The 12,500-nt window shown below is 51.8% G+C and overlaps 2 protein-coding genes across 7 annotated transcripts in view; one reads left to right on the forward strand and one right to left on the reverse strand.

Annotated features, from left to right (window-relative positions):
* The window catches only part of LOC142990755 (radixin-like), a 12,903-nt gene extending 5,714 nt beyond the window's left edge, over positions 1-7,189 (forward strand). For 2 of the 3 annotated variants that reach the window (XM_076140616.1, XM_076140617.1), the window contains exons 5-15: positions 210-332; positions 424-575; positions 1,159-1,242; positions 1,368-1,514; positions 2,985-3,081; positions 3,242-3,405; positions 3,528-3,658; positions 3,861-4,021; positions 4,462-4,554; positions 4,682-4,987; positions 5,580-7,189. In XM_076140616.1, the coding sequence (XP_075996731.1) occupies positions 210-332; positions 424-575; positions 1,159-1,242; positions 1,368-1,514; positions 2,985-3,081; positions 3,242-3,405; positions 3,528-3,658; positions 3,861-4,021; positions 4,462-4,554; positions 4,682-4,987; positions 5,580-5,744 (1,623 nt within the window). In that variant the 3' untranslated portion in view covers positions 5,745-7,189. The remainder of the gene's footprint in view (positions 1-209; positions 333-423; positions 576-1,158; positions 1,243-1,367; positions 1,515-2,984; positions 3,082-3,241; positions 3,406-3,527; positions 3,659-3,860; positions 4,022-4,461; positions 4,555-4,681; positions 4,988-5,579) is intronic. The other variant, XM_076140618.1, reaches the window with a different exon arrangement.
* A 181-nt stretch (positions 7,190-7,370) lies between these two features.
* jam2a (junctional adhesion molecule 2a) overlaps positions 7,371-12,500 on the reverse strand; it is a 10,888-nt gene continuing 5,758 nt past the window's right edge. Inside the window, exons 2-11 of one of the 4 annotated variants that reach the window (XM_076140620.1) lie at positions 12,087-12,152; positions 11,887-11,997; positions 11,438-11,587; positions 11,173-11,360; positions 10,774-10,876; positions 10,508-10,615; positions 9,913-9,925; positions 8,831-8,902; positions 8,541-8,574; positions 7,371-8,456 (exon numbers count right to left, since the gene is read on the reverse strand). In XM_076140620.1, the coding sequence (XP_075996735.1) occupies positions 8,418-8,456; positions 8,541-8,574; positions 8,831-8,902; positions 9,913-9,925; positions 10,508-10,615; positions 10,774-10,876; positions 11,173-11,360; positions 11,438-11,587; positions 11,887-11,997; positions 12,087-12,152 (884 nt within the window). In that variant the 3' untranslated portion in view covers positions 7,371-8,417. Of the gene's footprint in view, positions 8,457-8,540; positions 8,575-8,830; positions 8,903-9,912; positions 9,929-10,507; positions 10,616-10,773; positions 10,877-11,172; positions 11,361-11,437; positions 11,588-11,886; positions 11,998-12,086; positions 12,153-12,500 lie in introns of all 4 variants that reach the window. The other 3 variants (XM_076140619.1, XM_076140622.1, XM_076140621.1) reach the window with 3 other exon arrangements.

Here is a 12,500-nt window from a genome sequence, read left to right on the forward strand (position 1 = left end):
AAAGTGTGTGTGTGTGTGTGTGTGTGTGTGTGTGTGTGTGTGTGTGTGTGTGTGTGTGTGTGTGTGTGTGTGTGTGTGTGTGTGTGTGTGTGTGTGTGTGTGTGTGTGTGTGTGTGTGTGTGTGTGTGTGTGTGTGTGTGTGTGTGTGTGTGTGTGTGTGTGTGTGTGTGTTGATGGGACTGACGGGTGGCGTTGCCTTGGCGCTGCAGGTGACCCAGCAGGACGTGAAGAAGGAGAACCCTCTGCAGTTCAAGTTCCGAGCCAAGTTCTTCCCTGAGGACGTGTCAGAGGAGCTGATCCAGGAGATCACACAGAAGCTCTTCTTCCTGCAGGTCAGCACTCTGGACCCTCCCTCTCCAACACTACATGTGTCTGTGGCAGCACGCGCTCCTTCATCACCTCCTCCTCCTCCTCCTCCTCCAGGTGAAGGAGGCCATCCTGAACGACGAGAACTACTGCCCCCCCGAGACCGCCGTGCTCCTGGCCTCCTACGCCGTCCAGGCCAAGTACGCCGACTTCACCAAGGACGTCCACAAGCCAGGATACCTCACTCATGACAGACTGCTGCCTCAGAGGTTCACTCACTCACTCACTCACTCACTCACTCACTCACTCACTCACTCACTCACTCACTCACTCACTCACACACAGCTGGTCACAACCTTCAGGCCCTTGTTGTTGTTCTTTGTATCTTGATGAAGAAAGGAGGTAGAAACACTTGGGTCCTGGACGTCAACAATGATCTGACCCTCTTATGTTCATCTATCATCTCGTATCTGTAGTGATTGATCCTGACAGGTGTGACTGGCAGAGACAAAGCGGTCGCTCTTTGTTTTACGTCGCAGCAAATCAAAGGGATCAAAACTGAGAAGTAGAGTTTTTCCGTGGCTGTGTTGAGCTTTGATCCAACACATCCTCAGGTAGAAGCACACAGGTGTGTTTGGATGTGGAGTTTACCCAATAGAAGGGCTGGCGTGAGGAGTGTGTCTGTGTGTGTGTGTGTGTGTGTGTGTGATTAGGACACAGCTTGGGAATGTGTCTCTCTCTCCCTGCTGGAATGTTCTCTGATTTCCTCTCAAGGAAACAATTCTGTGCTGTACAACATTCTTTCAGGTTAGGTCACTGTGTGTGTGTGTGTGTGTGTGTGTGTGTGTGTAGAGTCCTGGAGCAGCACAAACTGACCAAGGAGCAGTGGGAGGACAGGATCCAGACTTGGCATGAGGAGCACAGAGGAATGTTGAGGTCAGTCTGCACTTGTTCTGTCACGCCGCTCGTCTCTGCACCTTAATCAGTGACGTCATGGAGCCTGGGCCCAACAGTTTCAAGTCAGAACACACTCTGTAACCTGTGTGTGTGTGTGTCTTCAGGGAGGACTCCATGATGGAGTACCTGAAGATCGCCCAGGACCTGGAGATGTACGGGGTGAACTACTTTGAGATCAAGAACAAGAAGGGCACTCAGCTGTGGCTGGGCGTGGACGCGCTCGGCCTCAACATCTACGAGCACGAGGACAAGTAAGGGGCGGGACGACGGGAGATCAACCAAGGCACCTCAAACACTTTGATGGTCCAGAGCCTCGTAACCTGAGGGAGTCACAGAGTTTAATGGGTTTTTCCGGGTCTGTAAATGTTTGTCACCTTTAGATCCTAACAGTCCAGTTAGAAGCTGAGGAGGAGGGTTGGACTCCTTCCTCTCTGACACGTCTCAGTAATCAGCACAGCATCTGAAGAGAGGAACAGGAAGTGGTAGAGGGGGGACCCCAGGGGAGAGGGGAGGTTCAGGTTGGGAGAGGAAAGCCTTCTTGTCGTCCCCGGTGACATGAGAGGTGAACGCAACGCCGGCGCCAGCAGCATTTCCGCCTCCGCTTCGCCCTTCCTGTCTGACGGTCACATTACATCAGCGCCGCCACCGCCCAGCTTCCTCTTCTTCAGGTGACATGGAGGGAAGGCAGCCATCGCTTCCTGTTCCTGCTTTGGCTGCTGCTCCTTATTGTCACGGTTACATTTATCTGAGCGCAGAACGCCACACACACACACACACACACACACACACACACACACACACACACACACACACACACACACACACACACACACACACACACACACATACACACACACACATACAGACACACACACACACACACACACACACACACACACACACACACACACACACATACACACACACACATACACACACACACACATACACACACACATACACACACACACACACACACACACACACACACACACACACACACACACATACAGACCCACACACACACACACACAAACACATACAGACACACACACACACACACACACACACACACACACAGACACACAGACACACAGACACACACACACACACACACACATACAGACACACACACACACACACACACACACATACAGACCCACACACACACACACACACACACACACATACAGACCCACACACACACACACACACACACATACAGACACACACACACACACACACACACACACACACACAGACACACAGACACACACACACACACACACACACACACACACATACAGACCCACACACACACACACACACACACGCAGCGCCCCTTTCACCCGTCCCCTCTGAGACGCCGTCACAGAGCGTTGAGACTAAACAGAGACGCTCGTGTCCTTCGTCCTCAGGAAAGTGAAAGCTGTGGCACTGAAGCACGTCGGCCATTTTAACTTCACTTAACGCCCCTCGCCGCTCTGTGACACGTGCCTGAAACTCAAAAGCCGGTGATGTCATTTCCTGTTATGTGAGACGTGCACCACCTGCTGGCTGATTTTAGAGTGTGTGTGTGTGTGTGTGTGTGTGTGTGTGTGTGTGTGTGTGTGTGTGTGTGTGTGTGTGTGTGTGTGTGTGTGTGTGTGTGTGTGTGTGTGTGTGTGTGTGTGTGTGTGTGTGTGTGTGTGTGTGTGTGTGTGTGTGTGTGTGTCTCTCAGGTTGACTCCAAAGATCGGTTTCCCCTGGAGTGAGATTAGAAACATTTCCTTCAACGACAAGAAGTTTGTCATCAAACCGATCGACAAGAAATCCCCTGTGAGTGTGAACGCAAACATCCTGTGTGTGTGTGTGTGTGTGTGTCCTCACGCTCCTTTAAGCAGCAGCTCCTGCATGTTGCCTCCATGCACACACTTCCTGAAAAGTAGTGTGTGTGTGTGTGTTCATGGCGTGACGCTCCCTCCCTCTTGTTCTGTAGGACTTTGTGTTCTACGCCCCGCGGCTGCGCATCAACAAGCGTGTGCTGGCTCTGTGCATGGGGAACCATGAGCTGTACATGAGGAGGAGGAAGCCCGACACCATCGAGGTGCAGCAGATGAAGGCTCAGGCCAGGGAGGAGAAGCACCACAAGCAGATGGAGAGGTGAGGAGGAGGAGGAGGGTTTACATCTTTAACCCTGGCTCTGCCACCACAGGGCAGCAGGCCTGGGTTACTGTCACTACTTCCTCACCTCTTCATCATGATGATGATGATGATGTTGTTAGGGCCCAGCTGGAGAACGAGAAGAAGAAGCGTGAGCAGGCAGAGAAGGAGAAGGAGACGATAGAGAGAGAGAAGGAGGAGCTGATGGACAGACTGAGACAGATCGAGGAGCAGACCATCAGAGCTCAGAAAGGTAACACACCTGTCTGTGTTTCTGTGTGTGTGTAGCTGTGCCTGTCTGTCTCTGTGCCTGTCTGTCTTCATCTGCTCTCATGTATCATGGAAGTTCATTTGAATTGTAACGATTTTCTTTCCTTTTGTTTTTATGTGAAGACATTTGAGTTTATGCAAAGACGTGTAACTGTGTGTGTGTGTGTGTGTGTGTGTGTGTGCAGAGCTGGAGGAGCAGACCCGGCGGGCCCTGGAGCTGGAGCAGGAGAGGAAAAGGGCGAGGGAGGAGGCAGAGCGGCTGGAGAGAGAGCGACAGGCGGCCGAGGAGGCCAAGGCCGAGCTGGCAAAGCAGGCGGAGGACCAGCAGAAGAACCAGGAGCAGCTGGTGTGTGTGTGTGTGTGTGTGTGTGTGTGTGTGTGTGTGTGTGTGTGTGTGTGTGTGTGTGTGTGTGTGTGTGTGTGTGTGTGTGTGTGTGTGTGTGTGTGTGTGTGTGTGTGTGTGTGTGTGTGTGTGTGTGTGTGTGTGTGTGTGTGTGTGTGTGTGTGTGTGTGTGGTGCTTCCGCTTTGGAACCGGAGGGTCGCCGGTTCGAGCCCCTGCCGAGGTGCCCCTGAGCAAGGCACCAAAACCTTAATTGCTCCCCCCTCTGCTAAGGGTGGTAATGTAATGTAAGTCGCTTTGGATAAAAGCGTCTGCCAAATGATCGTAATGTAATGTGTGTGTGTGTGTGTGTGTGTGTAAACAGAGCTGCCCTGTGTCTCCTGTGTGAGGGGAACATTGTATCTTGTATGAACAACAATCTGACCAAACGTTGTGTCCCTGTCAGGCGGCTGAACTCGCTGAGTTCACAGCTAAGATCGCTCTGCTGGAGGACGCCAAGAGGAAGAAGGAGGACGAGGCCACAGAGTGGCAGCACAAGGTACTGCACCCTCCTCTCTCACACACACACAGGCCTCATCAAGCCCCTCCCACTCACATGGAGCAGATCAGAGCAGGACCTCCTGGTGCTGGAATGTTGTTGAGCTCCTCATCCTGTCCTCCTGCAGGCTTTGTCTGCCCAGGAGGACCTAGAGAAGACCAAGGAGGAGCTGAAGACGGCCATGGTGCCCCCCGTGCGGGAGCAGGTGCCTGTGCAGATGCAGACGCCCGTGCAGGCGCCCGTGCTGATGCCCATGCAGGTGCCCGTGTTCGCCGGCAGCCACAGCGAGGTCGAGCACGACGAGCAGGATGAGAACCACGCAGAGGCCAGCGCAGAGCTCTCCAACGAGGGGGTCAGCGAGCAGGACCTGCGCAACGAGGAGGAGCGCGTCACCGAGGCCCAGAAGAACGAGCGCGTCAAGCAACAGCTGCAGGTGAGGAGGAGGAGGAGGACGTCCTCCATCCTCAGGCCTCTTATTTGACCCAAAAGGTCGTCTCTCTCTCTGTCAGTGTGTACATGTTCTTCTTCTCCTCTTCAGGTCTGCAGGTCTCTAATGGACCCTTATGGATCCATGATCTCATGTTAGAGCCTCTAAACTTTAGAGGCTCTAACATGAGGAAGGTGAGGAAGGGGCGAATACTACGGATGTTTTAGACCTCTGCTTTAGACTCTAAAGCAGAGGTCTAAAACAGGGGGTCATTTTGTCGTTTTGTAAAACTAGAGTAAACCAGAAGAGCCTGTATCTTGGACAAGGGAGGAGTGAGAGAGCTAAAATTTCCGACACAGTCTCAAGGCTGTGATGACGTCATCTATGTGGCACTTCAGTAGTCATAGGTTCATCTGCTGCAAGTTTGGGGCAACTTCAACCACATCATGAAGATGTGGAAGCATCAGAGAAACATCACAATACATTCATGAAGACAAATCACCTTTCAGTTATTATAACTTTAATTCTGAGGCTTATTTTCCTCCTCTTCTCCTGTCCCTTTTCTTCCTCCTCCTCCTCCTCCTCTTCCTCCTGGCAGACGCTGAGCTCAGAGTTGGCCGACGCCCGCGACGAGACTAAGGCGACGCAGAACGACGTCCTGCACGCCGAGAACGTGAAGGCGGGCAGAGACAAGTACAAGACTCTGCGTCAGATCCGATCCGGAAACACCAAGCAGCGCATCGACGAGTTCGAGTCCATGTGAGGTAGCCCCGCCCCCTCCTCCACCTACAGGGGTCGCCCAGGTCCGTCCACTTTGCTCGTCGGCGCTCGCTTGCTTTTCACAGACATCAGACGCTGCTGCCCCTTCCCCCCCCCCCCCCCCCCCCCCCAGGTCACGTCGAGCAGACCAGAGGGACCTCAGCCGCCCCCTGTCAATCTTTGCCAAAGCTCCTCCCCCACGTCTCCGACGAGCCACGAACAAGACACGCAACGTCACTGCGCTCGCTAAATGCAGGACGAGCGAAGAAGAAGAAGAAGACTGTCCAACCAAAACGGAAGCAATTAGGTTTTTTGTAAGTCGCGGCCATAGAAGCTGTTTGTTTATGTTTATGTCGATGCAAAGCTTCCTGTTTAGTTACACAACCACTTTCTGTTCTCTTTTTATTTTATGCTTTTCCTGCTTTTTGTTTTTGCCGATGCCCGGCGAACAAAGACTGAGGTCAAAGGTCAAAAGGTCATTTCAGTTCAGCTCACTCAGCCACTGGGAAGTTTGGATGGAGAACGAAAAAAAAAAGTTGACGCTGCAGTATTTTAATCCTTACATTTCAGGCCCCTCCCCCTTCTGCTTGTAGCCTAGGTAACAAAGGGAAGCACAGAGGAGAGAGAGAGAGAACAGAGGACCGCCCTCCAGCCCAAGTGTTACAAGAGTGTGTGTCAGGCGTTACAGGAGTGTGTGTCAGGTGTTACAAGAGTGAGTGAGTGTGTGACTGGGTGTGTGTGTGTGTGTGTGTGTGTGTGTTCTGGGGACAGATCTCTACCTCAGTACTGCCCCCCCCCCCCCCTCTCCACACCGTGAGCTCTCATTGGTTGCTGTTACATTGGTGGGCGGAGCCTCTGTGGCCACACGCATTGTTAAGGTGAAGGAATCTCTTATTGTGAAAATCCAGGCCAATTTCCTCCCCCTGACCCTCGTTACCGTCGTCCTTTAACCACAAACGGATTCTGGAAATAAGTGAACAGTTTTCTTTTTTGTATTAATGAGGACAGAAGTTTGTGGTCTTGTTTGTTTCGCTTTACTTTGACAGCTGGCATCTGATTTTGTTTTTCCATTCTTTTAAAGCGAAAGCACTTTCCATGGTGTCGGTTTGCCATAAACAAGTGAGGAGCGATGCTGTGCTTCCATGTTGGTTCACACACAAACACACACACACACACACACACACACACACACACACACACACACACACACACACACACACACACACACACACACACACACACACACACACACACGTGAACACACACACACACACACACACACATGAACACACACTCGGAGTCTAGCAGTGTCTGACTCCGCCCCCTCTGGACGCCAGCTGTTGTATTCTTTATTTTTGTCATTCTGATCATTTTGGTTTTGTGTAAAATAGAAGCACGGATGGATTTGATTCCATTTCATTGGTTCACAAATAAAGTTTTAAATTTTGACGTTCTGGCTGAGCTTCATCTTTGTTTCGTAGATGTCGGTGATTTAAACGAGTTTCTAAATCACATTCTGAGTGTTACCGCTGCCATGGTGACGTGAAGCCGCCGGCTCAGTGGAGTGGAAGCGCCCTCCTGTGGCTGTTTGACTGACTGACTGACTGACCCAGAGCCCCGGAGCAAAGTGCACACACACACACACACACACACACACACACACACACACACACACACACACACACACACACACACACACACACACACACACACACACACACACACACACACACACACACACACACACACACACACACACACACACACACACACACACACACACACACACAGAGAAGATGTGGTTTGAATATAAAACTTTACTGATACACACTCCATTCACACCTCTGCTAAAAGTGAAACAAAAGTAAGGCAAGTTCTTTAAAAAAACATCACAATTAAATATGACAGACAAACCAAAAAGGCACAAGGTATCGAAACGCTGCTGGGAGGCACGTCGGGTCTCACACACACACACACACACACACAGGCGGATACACACACAGGGACACACACTTTACACAGCGACACGTTATAGCCTGCAGAAGGACGAAATCTGTACAAGTCACCAACCGGCTCCTTCAGGTTCTCCATCCTAACCTGGAGCTCCCGGAGGAGCGCGAGGAGCGGGAGGAGCGCGAGGAGCCGTCAGAACACCGAGCAGAGATTTAGAGAATAAACAGCGAAACCTTACCATAATAAAAGACTTCTTATATTAAAAAAGTCTAAATGTGATGAGATCATGTGGAAAACAGAGTTGCAGGAATAAAGTTGTAAAATGTTCAGAAAAAAGTGAAACGTTAGGAGAATAAAGTCAAATATTTGGAGAAAAAGTTGCAGTTGTACTGAAAATGTGATGAGAATTAATATTTGAAATGTTAGACATTTATTCTCTTAACTTGAAGTTTCACTACTTCATTCTCCAAATCTCTTAATGAGTTTTCCAACAGTGAACCTGTGGCTCCATCTGAGGAGGAAGCATCGGGTCCCGCGGCAGGAAGGAGAGAGACGCTGGAGGACCTGACGTGATCCAGAGGAGAGAAGCTGCAATGTCAACGTCTCACCACCAGGAGGCAGCAGAGGAGGAGGAAGATTGGAAACGGCATCATCTGAGTCCAAAACAAAAAGATTGCAGTCGTGTTTGCGCCTCTTCACCAGGACGCCTTGTTCTCCGAGCTTCTCACAGCATGAACGATTGGGTGTGTTTGAAATCCTGGGCCTGAGGGACACAACCGGGGCTTAGATCAGATCATAGCGCTCATGCTTCAACCAAACCTTCATACTTAGAGGGACACACACTCACTTCTTGGGGTGGAGGGACGTAGTTGACGTTGGACCTGAAAGACAGAGAGGCGGTGAGCATGAGGGTCGGTTTGACAGCTCCACTCAGAACGCACACATCACACAACTCCTCTTCTTCCTGTCCAACACTTTGTTCACACACATATCAGACCCAAACCAAACTGGGCCCTGTTTCCTGTTCTGAAGTGCAGGAGTTCAGCTTTGCTAACGTGGGCTATGGTGAAACACTCTGATAGGTCACATGGTGTGGCTGTTGTTGTCCGGAGACAGAGGCGTAAGCGTCACACTCACGTGTCGTCAGATCTGTGCAGGGTTTGGCTGCTCATGTGCGCTGCACCGTGACACTGGGAGATCCAAAATGACCTGCGGGGGCAATTTGATGCCTTCAACAGTGTTCAACATGTGTGTGTGTCACACCGCACACCGTGCTCCGGGGAGGGTGGGGGGGGGGGGCGGTGGTTAGTGACATGCAGCCAATCAGGAGGAGACAAACACATGCAGCCACTCAACACCCGCGATGCAAACAAACAAACAAGCCAAGGGTTTGGTTTGCTGCAACAAAGCTGTGGTCCCAGGAGCTGCAGCTGCCGCAGTGCCCATGAGCAGAACACAAACAGAACATCATCACAGAGGATGAAGAGGAGGGGAGAGCGAAGGCAGGTGAAGCCTCAGATCTTCTCAGCTCCTCTGCTGACTTCACTCCACTATTGGAGAGATGAAGTCTTTGTCTGGGAGTCTTTGTCTATAAATAGGACGATGACACTGACAGCTCCAGTTAGCTCAGACAAAGAGCGTTCACATCCGAGTGAAGATCCTCAGCAGCACAGATACAAGATAATGACTGAGTATTAAACCGTCATGTTGCTCTCTATGCTGCATGCTGCTAATGACAGAGCCACAAGTCCAACTCACACCGTGTGTGGAGTCAAACAGGCGTTCATGTGATTCACACCTTCACACTGAAACCTCAGGCCTGAGTGAAGCTGAAGTGAAGCTGAAGAGGAGCTGCTGTGTGTTTATGAAGCTGGGCTCACAATCGCCTGAACTCTGTTGTGTGTTTGTGTGTTTGTGTGTTTGTGTGTTTGATTCATAAATGTTTCTGTTCAAACAGAAGCTGTGTTGTTCCATCTAAGCAGCTGCTTACAAACACAAACAAACATCTCCTGATGCTTTCTACATCTGCTGCCGCCAATCACTGCATTAGTACGCACACACACACACACACACACACGCACAGCTGTCACTCTGTACAATCCTGACTCAGCACACACTCACACACCCCTCCCCTCCCTTCCCTCTGCCTGTGTGTGTGTGTGTGTGTGATATTAGTGTGTTTGCTGGCATCAATGTTAATGTAATCAGAGAGCTCTTACCTTCCTCTGTGCCCTGCTGAGCCAAGCGTCGCCACGGTGATGTAAGACAGAACAGAGGAAATGTTACTTTATTGGACAGAATATAAATAACTTCTGGCATCTGATGCATAAAAGATGGAGCGACACGCTGCAGCCGAGCTGAGCCCAGCCTGTGTCGCCGTGGTTACGTAGGACATGAGGTCTCTGTCTGATGTTCTGGTTGGAGGCGATGGAGAAGCGTGAACGACAGAAGAAGAAGTTACAGCTCAAATAGTCGCAAAGCAACAGATGAAGAAGAGGAAGAGGACAGAGAGAGGAAGAGTGGAGCCGTCTGAGGGTCCACATGTGAGGAAGAGGAGCAAAGGGAGCTGTGCAGCAGAGGAGCTGCTGGAGAACAGAAGAGGACATGGGGCCCATCGCCTGTAGTTACTGTGGTAACGCTTCTTCCTGTTATCATCAGCTGAGCTCAGTCGTGTTTGTCTGAATGCTCTCAGTAGAACATGATGAAGATATTTGCTGCTCATCTTCATCACTAAACTCACATCTTTGAACCCAAACATGGACGACCCCGCAGAACTTTGACTTTTTAAAATGTGCTGATGAACGATAAACTCACGGGTAAAGAAGCCGTTGCGCCGCAGGAGGAAGCCGCCACATCCACAGATGATGAAGATCAGGCAGACGACCACAACAGCTGCAGCCACCGCTGCAACGTTAACGTCCTCTGGAAGACAGAGAGAGGGAGTGAGGCAGAGTGAGAGAGTGAGAGAGTGAGACATAGAGAGGCAGAGGTAGAGGTAGAGAGAGAGAGAGTGAGGCATGGTGACACAGAGTGGTCACACACACACACACACACACACACACAGACACACACACACACACCTATGGTCATGTGGTTCCCCTCACAGGTCTTGGCCGCTCCCACCCCGTTGTCGGCCTTGCAGCGGTATCGTCCCGTGTCTTCTTTGGCCACGGCCTTAAACTCCTGGAGAGGAGACAGAAACACGCAGACGTTTACGAGGCTGCGGGTGCCAGCGCTCGTTTAAAATGCTTCTCTAAAATGAAAACGCCACAGAGCGGAGGAGCGCCGGCTCTCCTGCCCTTGAGCTCTTACACCTCCTGTTCTCCAGCCGAGCCTGCGGGCCCACGGAGGAGCGGCTCCTGAGGTGAATTTACAAACGGACTCATTCAGGAGAAGAAGAAGGTAAAGACAGAAGGAGCACAAGGAGCGCAGGGAGCAGCAGGTGGTAACAGTAAAGCAGCACATGTGAGTTCTCTGACCAGCACTCCAGTGTGTGAGTTCATCAGGTAGGTGGCGTTGGCGAGCCGCGGGGGGCCGATCAGATGGCTGTCCTTGTACCAGGAGTATGTGGCGGGCGGGATGCTCTGATGGTCCCTACAGCGCAGCTGCACCACTGAGCCCGTCACCGCTGAGCTGGGGATCTCACAGGAGGGGGTGTGGGGGGGCACTGTGGGGGGGAGGGGGTTAATGAAGGTGATTGTATATTTGTTATGGTCACTGTGTGCGGTCTTGGTGGAGGCGTACCGAGGACTCTGAGCGTGACGTTGGTCTCTCCCAGGCTCACAGGGTCCTGTGGGGCGCTGATCTCACAGCGGTACTCCCCCGCATCCGCCTGCGTCACGCCGCGCAGCGTCACCGTCGCCCCGTCGATGGAGGCCCGCCCCTCATAGGGCTCTGCAGGACAGGGCACAGGGTCAAAGGTCAAAGGGAAACTACAGATCATTTACACCTGAACTCACCACGCTGCTGTTCCACTTCTACTTGTTCTAACTATCAACCTGTCTTTAACCCCTAAATCAGCTGTGAGTCTAAATGTTACATGCATGACATCATCACTCTGTCAGTCTGTAAACATGCTGAGGGACGGAGGTTCTGATCCGTCTCTCTCCTCCAGCTGGTTCTCTAAGCTGATTACAACAACAAACAGGCTCTTTGTTACCGTGGTGATGAGGAGTGGCAGCCTGCTTCCTCACCTCTGAAGTGTCCGTCATAGTAAACAAAGGAGACACCTTCGGCCCTCTTCTTCCACTCTATGCGAGGGTGCTGCTCTCTCTCTGTGCGGAACACACAGGACAGGACGGCGTCTGTGTGTGCAGAGAGCGTCAGTCACAGAGCGGCACAGAGCATCACAGAGCACCACGCAGCAAGGACGGACGGACAGAGCGGCTGTTACCTGAAAACTCTCGCACCTCCACCACTTGTTTGCTGGTTGACACGGTAACAGGAGCAGAAGGGGAACCTGGGAGTGATGGGGGGGGGGGGGGGGGGGGGGAGCAGATAAGGGTGAGTGAGAGAGGTTCACGCCGTCATACCACTTGTCATCCATTAGGGGGCAAGGTGAACCGGGTTAAGTGCTGCACGCCGCCCGCCAAGCACGCGAGGAGAATCCTTAATGGCGTCCGTGACGTCAGAGCAGAGAGCGGCTCACTGAGGGGGGGGGATTACTTTAATCCAGAGGGTTAAAGGAGCAACACCCTGCACACCGCCACGCCTCAGAGAGATTAACCTGATGGACGCTTCTGACACACAGGAAGGGGAGGAGCCTTCCTGTCAGCTGATTGGCTCCAGAGTTTGATTATTGTTTGGT

Source organism: Genypterus blacodes, unplaced genomic scaffold (genome assembly GCF_046128005.1).
Source record: "Genypterus blacodes isolate CSIRO-AG114 ecotype Tasmania unplaced genomic scaffold, CSIRO-AGI_Gbla_v1 ptg000720l_1, whole genome shotgun sequence".
NCBI classification, from domain to species: Eukaryota; Metazoa; Chordata; class Actinopteri; order Ophidiiformes; family Ophidiidae; genus Genypterus; species Genypterus blacodes.